At 38.9% G+C, this 13,372-nt stretch overlaps 1 protein-coding gene across 1 annotated transcript; it reads right to left on the reverse strand.

The window, feature by feature from the left end:
• Positions 1–220: 220 nt before the first annotated feature.
• On the reverse strand, positions 221–9,595 carry LOC140232031 (UPF0193 protein EVG1-like). The gene is made up of 6 exons (XM_072312182.1): positions 9,452–9,595; positions 5,194–5,256; positions 4,121–4,306; positions 2,635–2,772; positions 1,880–1,980; positions 221–543 (listed from the first exon to the last, which is right to left on the reverse strand). The coding sequence occupies exons 1-6, from the start codon at positions 9,537–9,539 to the stop codon at positions 430–432; spliced, it is 690 nt and encodes a 229-aa protein (XP_072168283.1). The 5' UTR covers positions 9,540–9,595; the 3' UTR covers positions 221–429.
• Between the last annotated feature and the right edge of the window lie 3,777 nt (positions 9,596–13,372).

Genomic DNA, 13,372 nt, shown 5'->3' on the forward strand with positions numbered 1-13,372 from the left:
GTGTCAGATGATTCACAGATCAATTACCTTCAGGATTGACTTGACGAGGTTTTGTCACTTTTCTCACTGAGTCATATTTCTCATTCAAATTCACATATCTGATGTTTGATCACCAGGCAGGAGAAATGTGAGTAGCTGGTGTGTGATGTATCACCCTCAGTTTGACTACAAACACTCACTGCTGCCCCCCCCCCCCCCCCCCCCCCGAACGTCTGTGCAGTACAGGTATTCACATGGGAAATGCAGTCTGCACTTTATATGAACATACTACTTTGACATCTTCTTAGGTCAACAGAAGAAAATATGTTGCTGCTTCCTTGCACATGGCCTCCATGTGAAACAGTTCATTCATGATGTCATTTACAAATAAAAGAAATAGAACATAGAGAGAGATGATAAGATACAATGACATCATCTGTATCAAAGGTCTCAACTTCCGCCAGCGTCTGATGAACTGTGAGCTTCTCGGCGCTCACTCTCTTCGATGGCTCTTTTCAGCTGCTGCGTCCTCTGTTTGTCTATAACCTCCATCTCCCGGATTTTCTGAAAGGCAGACAGAAGCCAAAGTCCCTTTAAAACATATACTACATTTCATAGGTCTTTGCAATGTGTGAAAGAAGCAGTCAGTGTCCCAAGTGTCAAGGTACAGACATCGTATCACATAAAGGTACAGCTGTAACATCAACAATGTGGTAAATTGTGACTGGCCAAAATGTGTTCCTTCAATCACTCCTAGTATGTCACCTCCTGGATGACAGGATTCTAGAAAGTTTGTTTCTCTAAAACTTTGTTTGAATTTGCCTATTACATGGAGTTAATCATGATATTACTTGCCAGTTTAACCCTATTCTGACTGGGCTATTTCAGACCAAGTTTTTACTAAAGGGGGTAAATTTGACCCCCCCTTCAGATCTCGGCCGCCGATAGCGCGATCGCCGCGGAATTTTGACTGAAGATAGAGCTCGATGTCAACTACAAGATTACATTGTCATACAATAGAAAAATATTGCCTTTCTATTTTTAATAAATTAATTATGCAAATTTGTGCACGAAATCGTATTTTCACCTATAACTCCATTAAAAAGACTGGAGGATTGCTAAATTTTTGTGTCAGAATTCCTCAAGACACATCAAACAATTTTGTGTAAAAAGAATAGCTCAATTGAAATTAATTTCTTTTGTTTTTTATTGTTTTGTTAATTTCTTATGTATTTTATCGTTTTTTCAACCTTTTGTTTTCTATTGTTTTTTTGACTAAACTTGTTGCAGGCACTTTTTCAGGCTTATCTACACTAGAATTGATTAATTTCAATGGTTAAAAGTTGAAATAATCTAATTTATATCAATTTAACCAAAAAACACAATACGATTTGCACATGATATCATGAATTTGAGCTGTTTTTTGGTTGACATGCATATGCAAAACATTACGTAACTTCAAAACGGTGTGCCCGGACGTCGCAAAGTTGGTCTCAAAATATGCGGGAGACTTCAATGAAAAAAGTCGTGAAACGACGCGGCAAAAGCTTTGCGCTTTGCGAAACCGTGGCGCGAAACGTTGAAAACGTCGAAACCCAGTTAGAATATGGTTAAAGATCATTTGACCACATCAGTAGGTATTCCTCACGAAAAATGCATATTTTTTATCCGAGGGAAAAATCAGCGCCACTTTGCACGAACGTACATTCTTCAAGAATTAGATCATGTTGATGCTATTGCTATGAAGTAGATTGTAATCAACTTCAATGGGTTTCGCAAGAAGAAAAAAAAAATTACAAGACCATAAACCAAATGGCCATATTTCACTGGACTCTGAAACTGTTTAAAGGCAATTAGGTGTGCGCTGCCCTCATTGGCCAGACACAGCCATGCCCGTTACCTGTGAGATCTCTGTACTGATGATAGTCTTGTAGTGCTTCTCCTTTCCAAGTTTCTTCATGTCTTCCAAAAACTCTCGCCTCTCTTCGATCTCTGCTTCCACTATGACACAAGTATGAATATCAAATGTTTCTGTCAATTTGTCTTTAATATCGACATTTTGTTTATTTTGCTTTCTTTCATTCACATTATAGTCATTCATCCATCTAGTCATTCATTCATTCGATCATTTACTAATTAATCAATTCATTCATTCATTCATTCGATCGATCATTTACTTATTAATAAGTTAATTCATTCATTCATTCATTCATTCGTTCCTTCATTGATACATCCATCCACCAATTCATCCATCCATCCTTCATTCATTCATTTATTCAATTATTCATTCATATATTCAATTCCTGTTTTGAGCCTTGTTGCCCTGTTATTTTTTTTGTGTTGTTTTGTTGTTGTTTTTTTACAATAAATTCTATATGCAATACATTTTATAAACATCATCCCAAACACAAACACACACATACACACACACATGAACACAGAAGATGATTCACAAAATTCTTTCCTTGGTCCAGCCTATCTAAATACTTCTGTTTGAGACACATTCAGTTACTAATCAATTACTAAAACACACAAGCCAATGAAGAGTTTGGGATGGTGAGGCAATGGGGTGGCGGGGTGGTGGGGTGATAGGGTGGTGGGGTGATAAGGTGGTGGGGTGGTAGGATGGTTTGGAATGGTGGTTGCCATACTCACACTCTGAGAAGCGATCCCTGACAGGTTCTGGAGATGGTGTCCTCAGGAGCTCCTGCTTCCTCTGGTCTGTGATGGGTGGGAGGTCCTCACCGTATGCCATCATGTTCTGTAGTCTCTGCTTCTCCTTCTCCAGAGATTCTGGAAGGTAAAGTAAAAAGATCAGGGAAAGGGGGAGTGGCAAGACAAAAGGGTCAAAGGATACTGGTTGGCAAAAGTTAACTGCATACTTTACTTTTCCTTCATATGCTGCGACAAGACTGAATGCAAATTTTGTGTCTACAGGTAAATATTCCAAATCCTTTCAAGAAATGAACACAAATGCAGTTCTTATCACTGCAGACCCTTTAGGGTGTGATGTAACATTTGATAGACAAAGAAGACCTCGTTTACAGTGTGGGGCTGGGCCGAGTCGCGGCCGAGCCGCGGCCGAGCCCATCCTCAATTGCGAGGCCGAGCCCCGCAAATTTTGTCCGTTTACACTGGCGGGCTCGGCCGCGCTTTTGATTCAAACCTTTCAGTATTTTGTTGTAGTGGCGCTCTGCTTGTAAACAAACGCAATTTGGTATTGTCTGGTTTTCAGACCCTTTGCCAACTGAATTCCGTGGCGACGAAGTCGCCGTTCGGGCAAAGGCCTTTGCCGAAGGAAAAATCCTTTGCAGGACAAAACCACCTTAAATTATACTAGTTTTTGACGTTGAGGGGGTTAATATCCTGAATAGCGAAATAGTAAAGGCAGAGGGTTTGGAAGCCAGACTAAAATTGGCCGCGCATTTGGCCCAGTTTGCATTTACACTGAGAAGAGGCCGGGCTCGGCTGCGGCTCGGCCGTGGCCGAGACCACCTCCAGAGCGTAGCCAAATGCGATTTTGGCCTCGCATTTGGCCTTTTGCGCGTTTACACTGAAATGAAGGAGGGCTCGGCCACGGCCGAGCCTCACACTGTAAACGGGGTCTAAAAGCACATGATGAAATTAACTAAAGACAGAGATATCATTTGAGCTGTTTGAATTTTTTGTTATGAAGAAGTCAAAAATGATTTAACAGAAACTGATCATACGACTAGCTATTTTTGTCACCGTAAGTATCACTTCACTTAAGCTGAACTTATTATGCATATTAAAGTATCATTAATCTTTACTTTCAAAACCTATACAACTACTATCATGACAGGTATGGCCATTTTTCACTACATGTATAATCTTTTGAGCTTATCTTTCTAATAATTCTAATATCATTAGTTTTTCATTCAAAATTTTGTGTTATTTTCACATTTCACATCATGATGTAGAAAACGGATACATATGTCATTATGTACCTCAATATCATCAGTAAGGATACCCAAGTGAGAAGAGTCAGACTAAAAGACTGTAGACTTCTTCAAACCTTCTTTAACAATCCAGCCCAATGACACTGAAAGAAATCTTGGCTTACTGAAGGCATAGTATATAGACATACTTTGAGAATAAAGATGCTGTGTGGCAAACTCACTTGTAACTCCTCCTCCTCGATATTGTTCCCTCTCATACGCTCCAGACTCTTCAATGTCCTCCTTTGTCCGCAGCGTGCCCCTGAGGGCACGTGGGTTGGTCCGGGCACTAGGCTGCACTGGTTGGACAGGCTGGGCTGGCCTTGCGCTGGTTGTTGGATTGCAAGATGTTGGCAAACTCCCGCCCGCTGTAAATTTGATTTAAATCACACAGTTGTATCTCTTTTACATAAATCAACTGTATTATACCCAGTGCCTGGTTCATTAAATCCAATTGTGCTTTGCTCTCTATCAGGGAAAATCTGCAGGTTTGCTTCATTAACCAATGGCCAAGATGGTCTAAGATTTCAATTAGGACTGTCACTTAAATGAACAAATGTAATCCTGGGAAGTTTTTCATGCAGCAGCTGTGCGTATGATGACATAAATGGTATCCCGGGGTACCAAATAAAAATCAGCCATTTTGTTGAATTATTATTTTTTTTAAAAAAAGGTTGTACCCTGGGTGCCAAAAAGAGGAAATTATTTTGGTGCTGGAGCTAGCGCACGCTAGCCACTGCACTGCACTGCACTGAAGCACACGCTAGAGATAGCACAGCATGCCATGCACGCATAGTATAACATGCAGTGGCATGGGAATGACTGTGTACACAAACACACAGTGCATGCATTTTTCTCTGGCTGTCCTTGAGTGGATGTGAGGTGGCGCTACACAACACGGTAACCCGGGGTACTACGGTACCTCAGGGTAATGCGTGATGCATCATATCCAACAATTATTAGGCGATTTATAGCAGACCCCTCCCCCCCCCCCCAAAAAAAAAAAAAAAAAAAAAATTGTTTCGTTTTGGTAGAAGAATAAAAACAATGAAGGTAATGATGAATCTTCCAGTTTGTATTCACAGACACACTGCAGGTCAACTGTATCTCTTCCAGGTCAAAGGTTTCACATCCGCTTGTATTTATAACATGCATGACCACACTAGCAAACGGTATGCTTGCAACTTTGCGACTGATCCTGAACAATTTCATTTTTGTCTGAAGTTTCCTATCTGAAACAAGTAGTCTGTCTTACCACTAACTGTCTTCTGTAGCTGCCGCATCTGAAAGTTGTTGAGTTTCGACTCCTTCATCATAACTGGAGAACATTGAAAGAACAACAGAGTATACAGCCACACATTAGTCAGTTACAGCTTAATAAATGGATATTCTTTATCATTTTAAAAAATAGCCATGAATGATTATTGTATGGAATTCCATATTAAGCATTCTGTTTCACATGCAGTAAACTTACTCAAAACACACACTCGTATTTGATTTTGAGAAATCATGAATTGCCCACATTGAGCTTGAAGATACATATCAAGCAGATCTACACGCCCCAACCACAACGATACATTATTGGTTACAGTACCTGGGGTTATGCTGACCCTTCATGTTTGGGTCGCCGGTGCTCCTCTGCAATATATCCCAAGACGTCCTGCAACATCAAAATCGGCAAGTGGGATTTTTTTTTTCTTTTCAGCAGCAAGTGGCAATTTCATTTTTTTCATTGGAAATCGCAGTTTTAGCACAGGTACAAATGTACTACATGTTTACGTGTACATGCACAGCAACACAGTGCAACATGCTCAGAAAACTTCAGGCTTTCTTTTCCATATCTTTTTCTGTTTTCTTGATATAGATTTTGGACGATTTTCAACAGAATCATGGGCGTAAAAATGATGCAAAAGTTTCATCAAAACCACCTTTTGATTCTCATACCAAAATGAAGACAAGTTAAGCCGCGAGGGGTATCATTCGAAAGCACAATGTCTGGAATACACGATGTATTTTCTAAAACGTTAGAAGGGTGCCCCTAGAGCAAGTGGTATGACGTCAAAGTTCAACGGTCTGGCAGGACATTTGGGTAAAATCATGAAATCAGCCCCAATGCAGTGTGCGTGCATCCGTGTATTAGCAAGCAAGGTTAGATTAGGGTTAGGTTTAGGTTTCAGTTAGGGTTGTATTTATGGTTAAATTAGTCAAAAGATATAAGGAAGTCCTTCCAATAATAATAGGGAGCAAGAAAAGAAAGAACAAAGGCAAAAAAATGAAAGACGGAAGGATGAAAGATTCTGTGCTGTGGAAATTGGCCCCGCCGCTGTATCAATCATGCATAAATGCCGTTTGGTGGGGCCACATTTACGAGTATTATACTGTGGAAGAAAGTCCCACTGCTGTGCTTATTATGTCTTTCTGGACACCACACAGTGTAACAGAAAAGCAGCCATACTCAAAGTGCAGACAGGCAGAAGTGGGGCCTATTTCACGAGTATGCCAACATTTCCCAAAACGGCCACCTCCGCGGAACAAAGACATTGCACAATTCACCGACATGGAGTATTTTCAAAAGTTCTTTTTCAGCCTTTATGAACTGATTTCATCAAAAACGGATAGGCCCTACTAGACTTGAAAACTTCAACTCCTTGGCTGCCTTAGGATGAATCTAAAAGGTAACTGAAAGATGAAGAAATGTGGATTTTACAATAAATTACTGTTACGTGGTTTTCACAGGTTTGGCAGATATGATAATGCTAATGAAAGCCCAAAAAAAGGGCAATCTGTCATACTCCCAACTAGATACATTGTACAAAAAATTGTACATCAACAATGATGCCAACTGCAGTTACAACTAAGTTGTATACAGGGATCTATTGTGCGATGGACCTTTTCCTTGTTGTTGTTTTTTTGGCAACAAAGTCCAAGAAAAAGGGTGTAGACTCTATCATGTTAGATTATCAGTTCTAACACTACTAACAGTAACAACAATTTAAAACTTTGTGGTAACTGATACTTGATAGGCCTAGCTAGGCTAGGCTAAGTATAGTAAGTCTACTACTTATCGACCGCCTATTATTAGATCGACCACTCTCGTGCAATGGCTTTCTTGCGTATGAAATCAAAAATACTTGTGGGATGGGGTGCAATATACTAGAACATTCGAACATGAATACAAATCAAGAAAAATTAGGGAGATACAGGTACATTTTTGTAAATAACCTGAGGAAATAGGAGGAAAAACAATTGAAGAAAATCCTCATTGGTAATACATGTGATTATTGTTAACACATATTTGCCCATTCACTGGATTTACATGCTTTTCAATGGGCAAACGGGCAGTCGATTAAAATGAGCTTGCGCCAGTGTACAGTGAAAAACGTCACTTGTGTTTGTCGCCGAGAACTCCGCGTATACAGTACGAGTCAACAATCTGAGCCCGGGATATGAATCTGCGGTATTTTCTGCCTCAAGTTAGAAGTGGAATGTTAAGGTGAAAATGAGGGATATTTTCTAAGATACAAGGACAAAGGTATTCATTCAAAAAATGGTCCATGAGTAGTAGGTCTAACTATACGGTAATAGACAAAAACATTGAATTTTCCAGATTATGATAACACTGAACAGACAAGTAGACAATATGCTAGACAGAAAGAGCCGTCTGTCCGGAGGAGTCTTTTATTCTTTTGATGTTATTGCTCTCCTTCTGTGAAGCCAGATGCAGTCTCCATGGAACATTTCCCCGAAGCCAGATACAGACCGATCTTTCGGTCAAACGACAGGCCTACAATGGGTGATTTCAAGTTCGGTTTTATTACCAGTGCTAGTGCTGAAATAGTAGTAGCACTAACAACTATATTAGCACTATTCTAACATTAGCACCCAACTTGAAATCACCCAGTGTCAATTTAAAAAAAAAAAAAAAATGCACATCGTATAGAATAATCTAGGCCTAGATCTAGACTATATAGGGTCTACAAGTAGACTCTAATGAAGTACCGGTATGGCATTACCGGACAGCATGGTAATTCCGACATGCACATTTTTGCGTAAAACATTCAATATGCACAAGACTTCATAGATTAGCCTCACAGAACGTTGCAAGGACAAGGTGTGAAAAACGTTGATTATTCCATTGCAAAAATTGTATCCGGAATTATAGCTACAGTTCAGTTGTAATGGCAATGCGATTTTACACCGCGAAAAAAGACAACTTTTTGGAGAGGGGTAGGCCTAGCCTAGCCTAGCTAGGGCACTAACAGGCCTACATTTGTGAAGTCTATTTTCCAAAAATCGGAGATAAAGTTCAATGATTCAATGATCAATTAGTAATTTTCAGGACTTTGTGAATAACTGGTGCTATTTTTTCCGGCTGAAATTTCATCCCCTGAGTACAGAATTCAGAGAGAGAGAGAGAGAGAAAAAAAAAAAGTGACACGATCTAACGTTAGAGCCTATACGACATAACGTTAGATCTACTCTCGCTCTCCTACATATAGTATTGTAGCCCTACTACATATCGACCACCTTCTTTTAAACCGACCGCGTATAGGGTTCTAATTCACGCACTGAACACTTACTTAGTAGGCCTACGCACTTCTCTGCGCGCAAAGCACATAAAAATGGATTGGCTTTGAATGTAGATGAGGATGGAGTGGGAAAACGCAATAATTCACTGTTCATTAATGTTTTAATCAAGGACAAAATTTCGAGTGAACATTTTCACCGAATCGTAATGAGGGCACAATGTAATGTCTACAGAAGTTTCTAAAAGGCTTCTAAAAAGCTTCGTACAACACGGTGTTCAATACAACTCGGTTTGCGTGCATTGTCAATGCAAAAACAGCGGTCGATCCTAATGTAGTGGGATTGGGTAACCACTCTTGACGACTGTACTTGACCCGGACTGTCACTTTAACCGGACTGGGGGGTCACATGACAGATTCCCCCTTCCTTGTCAGGTGACCGTTGACCCCCCACGACCTTTACTCGACGCTGATGGACTCACGGTTTGGGAAAGGAAAGAACTACAAGGCATACACCTGTATAAATCCACCTGAATCAAGCCCATCATCAGCCTGGCGTAGTTGGTAAGTTGATATTCCCTTGAAGTGGATATAACTCACACTTTACTAATAACGCGATTTACCGCGGGGAGCTGAAACGAGGCCACGCAAGATCGTCGGCGATATTTTTGCACTGAAACTTCGAATCGAAAAGGAAACAACGGCATTTGATAGAGCTGGATTTTCTCAATCACGTAGGTCAAGTTTTTTACGTGAATTTCAGTGTTAAATATTCTTATCAAGCAAATAAACATTAGGCGGTCGATAAGTAGTAGGCCTAGGTCCAACCAGGGCATACATAGCACATCGTACACTTACGTCAAAATGAATATATGGGACAGTAAAACGTTGCCTCTGCCTTGACGAAGCTTCGTGTATTTCCATGACAACCTGAATTAAGCGCATGCCAAAATAATGCCATCTTTGTCGATATACGATCATACGAACCTTTCAGTAGATCCTGTGTCTCCTTGGAATATGCAGGAGTTCTCGTATCCCACATACCCGCCGATGTCTTCTGTTGTTTCGCCGACATTTTTACCCTTGATTCACCAGTCTTTATCCGCAGAATCTAACCTCTTTTTCGTTCGCAGAGAATTCAACCCAACCGTAACCATCCATAGTACAAAGACAGTATCATATCGATAGCGATGAGGGCAGCAAACCGCTTGCCTAAGGAAACGAGATAAAGAGGTGCATGGAGACAAAATAATGGTAGAACTGTTGTTTTTCTTTCAAAATTGGACCTGAAATCAGAAAGTTATGAAAAGAAAAAAAAAAAGTTAAGAAAAATATGAAAGGTTAACACTACCAGTGCACGTGTATTATGTCTATAGAAAAACTCAACTTTACAAATACCTGCCAGAGCCCTGTCTTATAAAACTTGTGATAGAAATCAATCAATCACAAATCTCTTGAAAGCTGCAATCAATCGCAACCTATTGATTGATTGCAGTTAACTTTTTTATAAGATGGATTTGCATTCAATCGCAAAGTTGTGATCGATTTGAATCAATCACAAGTCTTTATAAGACGGGGCCCAGAGCTGATTGGAGTAATTGCCATTACTTCACAAGTTTCCCCGTTGATCAATGCAGCCAGCAAATGCATTTACATGAGTCAAGTATTCTCAAGTTCAAGTTCAAGTTTATTTTCCATTCGAAATAAAAACAAATACATAACATGGCAACAACTAAAATGGCCATACACATATAGATTATACAAAAAACGACAACAACAACAAAACCAAAGCATCTATGGAGCTAGGAAATTAACTTAATTTTCATACCTTTGTTTATTTGTTTATTTATTTATTTATCTATTTATTTATTTATTTACTTATTTATTTATTTATTTATTTATTTATTTTCTTATTCATTTATTTTTTTATCTTTTTATTTATTTATTTATTTATTTACTTACTTACTTATTTATTTATTTATTTATTTATTTATTTATTTATTCAGTTTTCTTTTAGCAGGGTAGCCCTTTCAGCTCACTCGGAACTGCTCTGCCAAGGGGCCCTGCATCACGGACAACATACAATTTGAGTAAAAAAACACAAAGCTACAAACACGGTAACAAAGAGGGAACATAAAACACAAGATATAAGTTCATATAGAGCGTACACGAGAAAAGGATTGTACACAAGCCAATGAAACAAAAATGGAAAAAAAATACAATTAAATGCGGGAGAGATAGAAAATAATGGTATAAGAAAAGACCTCACTTATACACACACCAACACACACACACACACACACTTTCACCTCCACACCAGTACACCGGCACCCACCCAAACCCGTACACGCACACATACATGCACGCACATGCACACACACACACATACAAACACACCCTTCTCACAGTACAAACGGAGACAAACATTATACTATCAAACTATCGAAAACAGTGATCCACGATTTCCAGACAATTTTACATGTGTGTATATAGAGTGCCCCTTTCAGTGTATATATGAAAAAGACATATTTGGGGGCCGTTTATCATTTTGAATAAAGTTTGTTTCATCCAATAACATAAAATCAGGAAGTAAAAGAGCTCAAGTCCAAAAGTTATCACGACATGATCAAAGATTGTCTTTACTGTTTTTAATTTTTGTTCTCTGACTGCCGTTTGTATATCCTTCAATCTCCTTTGTGTGTATTGATTGTCAAGTGAACGGTTTAGGACTAATGTCTACTGATGACAATACCGGGAGAAAGTGAGTTAATGCAGGTTTAGAATTAGTTCACCCTCACACTAAAAGACCAATGCTATCCGACGAATTTGTTTGAGAAATTAATGAAATTGTGCGAATAAAGACGAATTTGATTCTTACATTCTCCAGTCGATGGGCGACGGGGACGAATTTCAATGACAATCGACGATTTTGAATGCGGTGTCTTTGAAAATTAATGGTTGACGAAAAACGAATTCAAATGACAATTGACTAAATTGAAGTTAGGGTTTGCATATTGTGAGCTTCTCGGGACGAATTTAAACATTGATTAAATGAAAAAATTTTGAAATTGAATTTTAGATTTATTCATGATTCTTTACAGAAAATTCCTTCTTTCTTGTCTGAGCCTGTCTTGGTCTCTCACAAAAATATCTGGAAAGTACAGCCGCTCACCTGGAAACTTTACCTACTCGATCAACGCTAAATAGTTGACGCACTCCTCGGCAGCGTTTCACTTTACGACTGAGAGTTGGCCATCTTATGTTATGTAGGATCTTTGATTCAACAGTTTCACAACAGTTTCAAAGACTGCCGTATACGGGCTCACACCTGTAAATATAATGGAATATCCTCGACCGCATCACAACATCGTACCAAAGATACTAAAATAAATGAAAAAAAAAAATAAAACTCAAAAAGGCAGTCTGGCAGAAACTGAATAGCTGCAGATATTGAGTATGAATTCCTCTACAAACTGTATTTTGGTTGGAAGATGAAAGCTTTGCTCATGGAATTTGAAGAGACTATATTGGATTGGGTGCATGTACAGAAAATATGTATTTTGTGTGATTTATTTTTTTTAATAGTAAAAAGCCTCGTAGTCGTAGTCTGCCTTTGCTAACCCTTGGACAGAGTTTGAGCTGAAGAACCCCCTTGGAAATTTGACTGATGAAAGGGTATACCTCACTTTTTGAGGTTGCCGAAGATGAATCACCTCATTTCTCTCAGCTATTTTACGGAATTGCTTGAATTTTTAAATTTAACACAGGTCTCTATGGGAAAATATTTACCCGTGTGTGATGAGCCCTAGGGTGAGATTACGGCTCTGAACAGTTTGTGGTGATGGCGCCTCAGTGCTCCGATTTTGATGCCATGTTAATTTCTTGAATGCGCTCTATCAGCAGTGTTATTAAAGGGGGAATGCAGTCCAAATATAAATTAGTCTGATAAGAGAGAGTAAAATATTACAAGTTTAATGATAAAATTTTGATCGAAATCGGGTGGAAAATAAGGAAATTATGACATTTTGAAGTTTCGCTAATTTTTCAGGAAACGGTTCTTGAAACGTCACTATGAATATGACAATGGCAAAGTGAGCATGTCATACCCTCACATCTTGCCATATAGTTTGATAATAAAATTTGGGAATTTCCAGTTTTTCATTCAAACGCAATTATGCCCGAGGCTCAATCCTGATATATCTAATTGATCACTATTCTGAAGTTATTCAACCAGGAATAACAACATACTTTAGACTTCTTCTTTTTTTTCTTTTTTTCTTTTTTTGTACACGATCAATAGTGATCAAGTTGTGACATGGTCAGCTCACTCATTTGCATATTCATATCCAATGTACAAGAACTGTTTTGCAAAAGTAAGCAAAACTTCAAAATTTCATAACTTCCTTATTTTTCATCCGATTTCAGTCAAATTTTTACCATTGAATTCGTAAAATTTTACCCTTTTTTTATCAGACTAACTTATTTTTGGACTGGATTTCCCACGCTCACAAGCCAACATGATAATAATTATGATAATAACCTGCATTGCGTATATACGAGAAACATGGCATTATTCAACGACACCTGTTACCTGTTGCATACAACTTTTCACCGGAGAAAACTCGGGTTACTTTCGACACACTGCATTTTTTTCCCTGTGGTATAAATCAATGGCAAAGTCATACCAGCCTGCGAGTGTGCAGTTAATTCTTACCAGAGCTTTTCTCAGGTAAGATAAAAAGTTTTATGCACTGCAGGCCTGGATTCATTGGAAATAATCTCCAACTCTGTTCTCCCTGGTCAAATCTCTTGTAATTTGTAACCCTTTGGATGGTAGTCTATTATTGTGTTAACCCAAGAACTAAAACCACAGGGTCTTGCTATGATCGTGCTGGCCATGCACGCTTG

Source organism: Diadema setosum, chromosome 8 (genome assembly GCF_964275005.1).
Source record: "Diadema setosum chromosome 8, eeDiaSeto1, whole genome shotgun sequence".
Taxonomy (NCBI): Eukaryota; Metazoa; Echinodermata; class Echinoidea; order Diadematoida; family Diadematidae; genus Diadema; species Diadema setosum.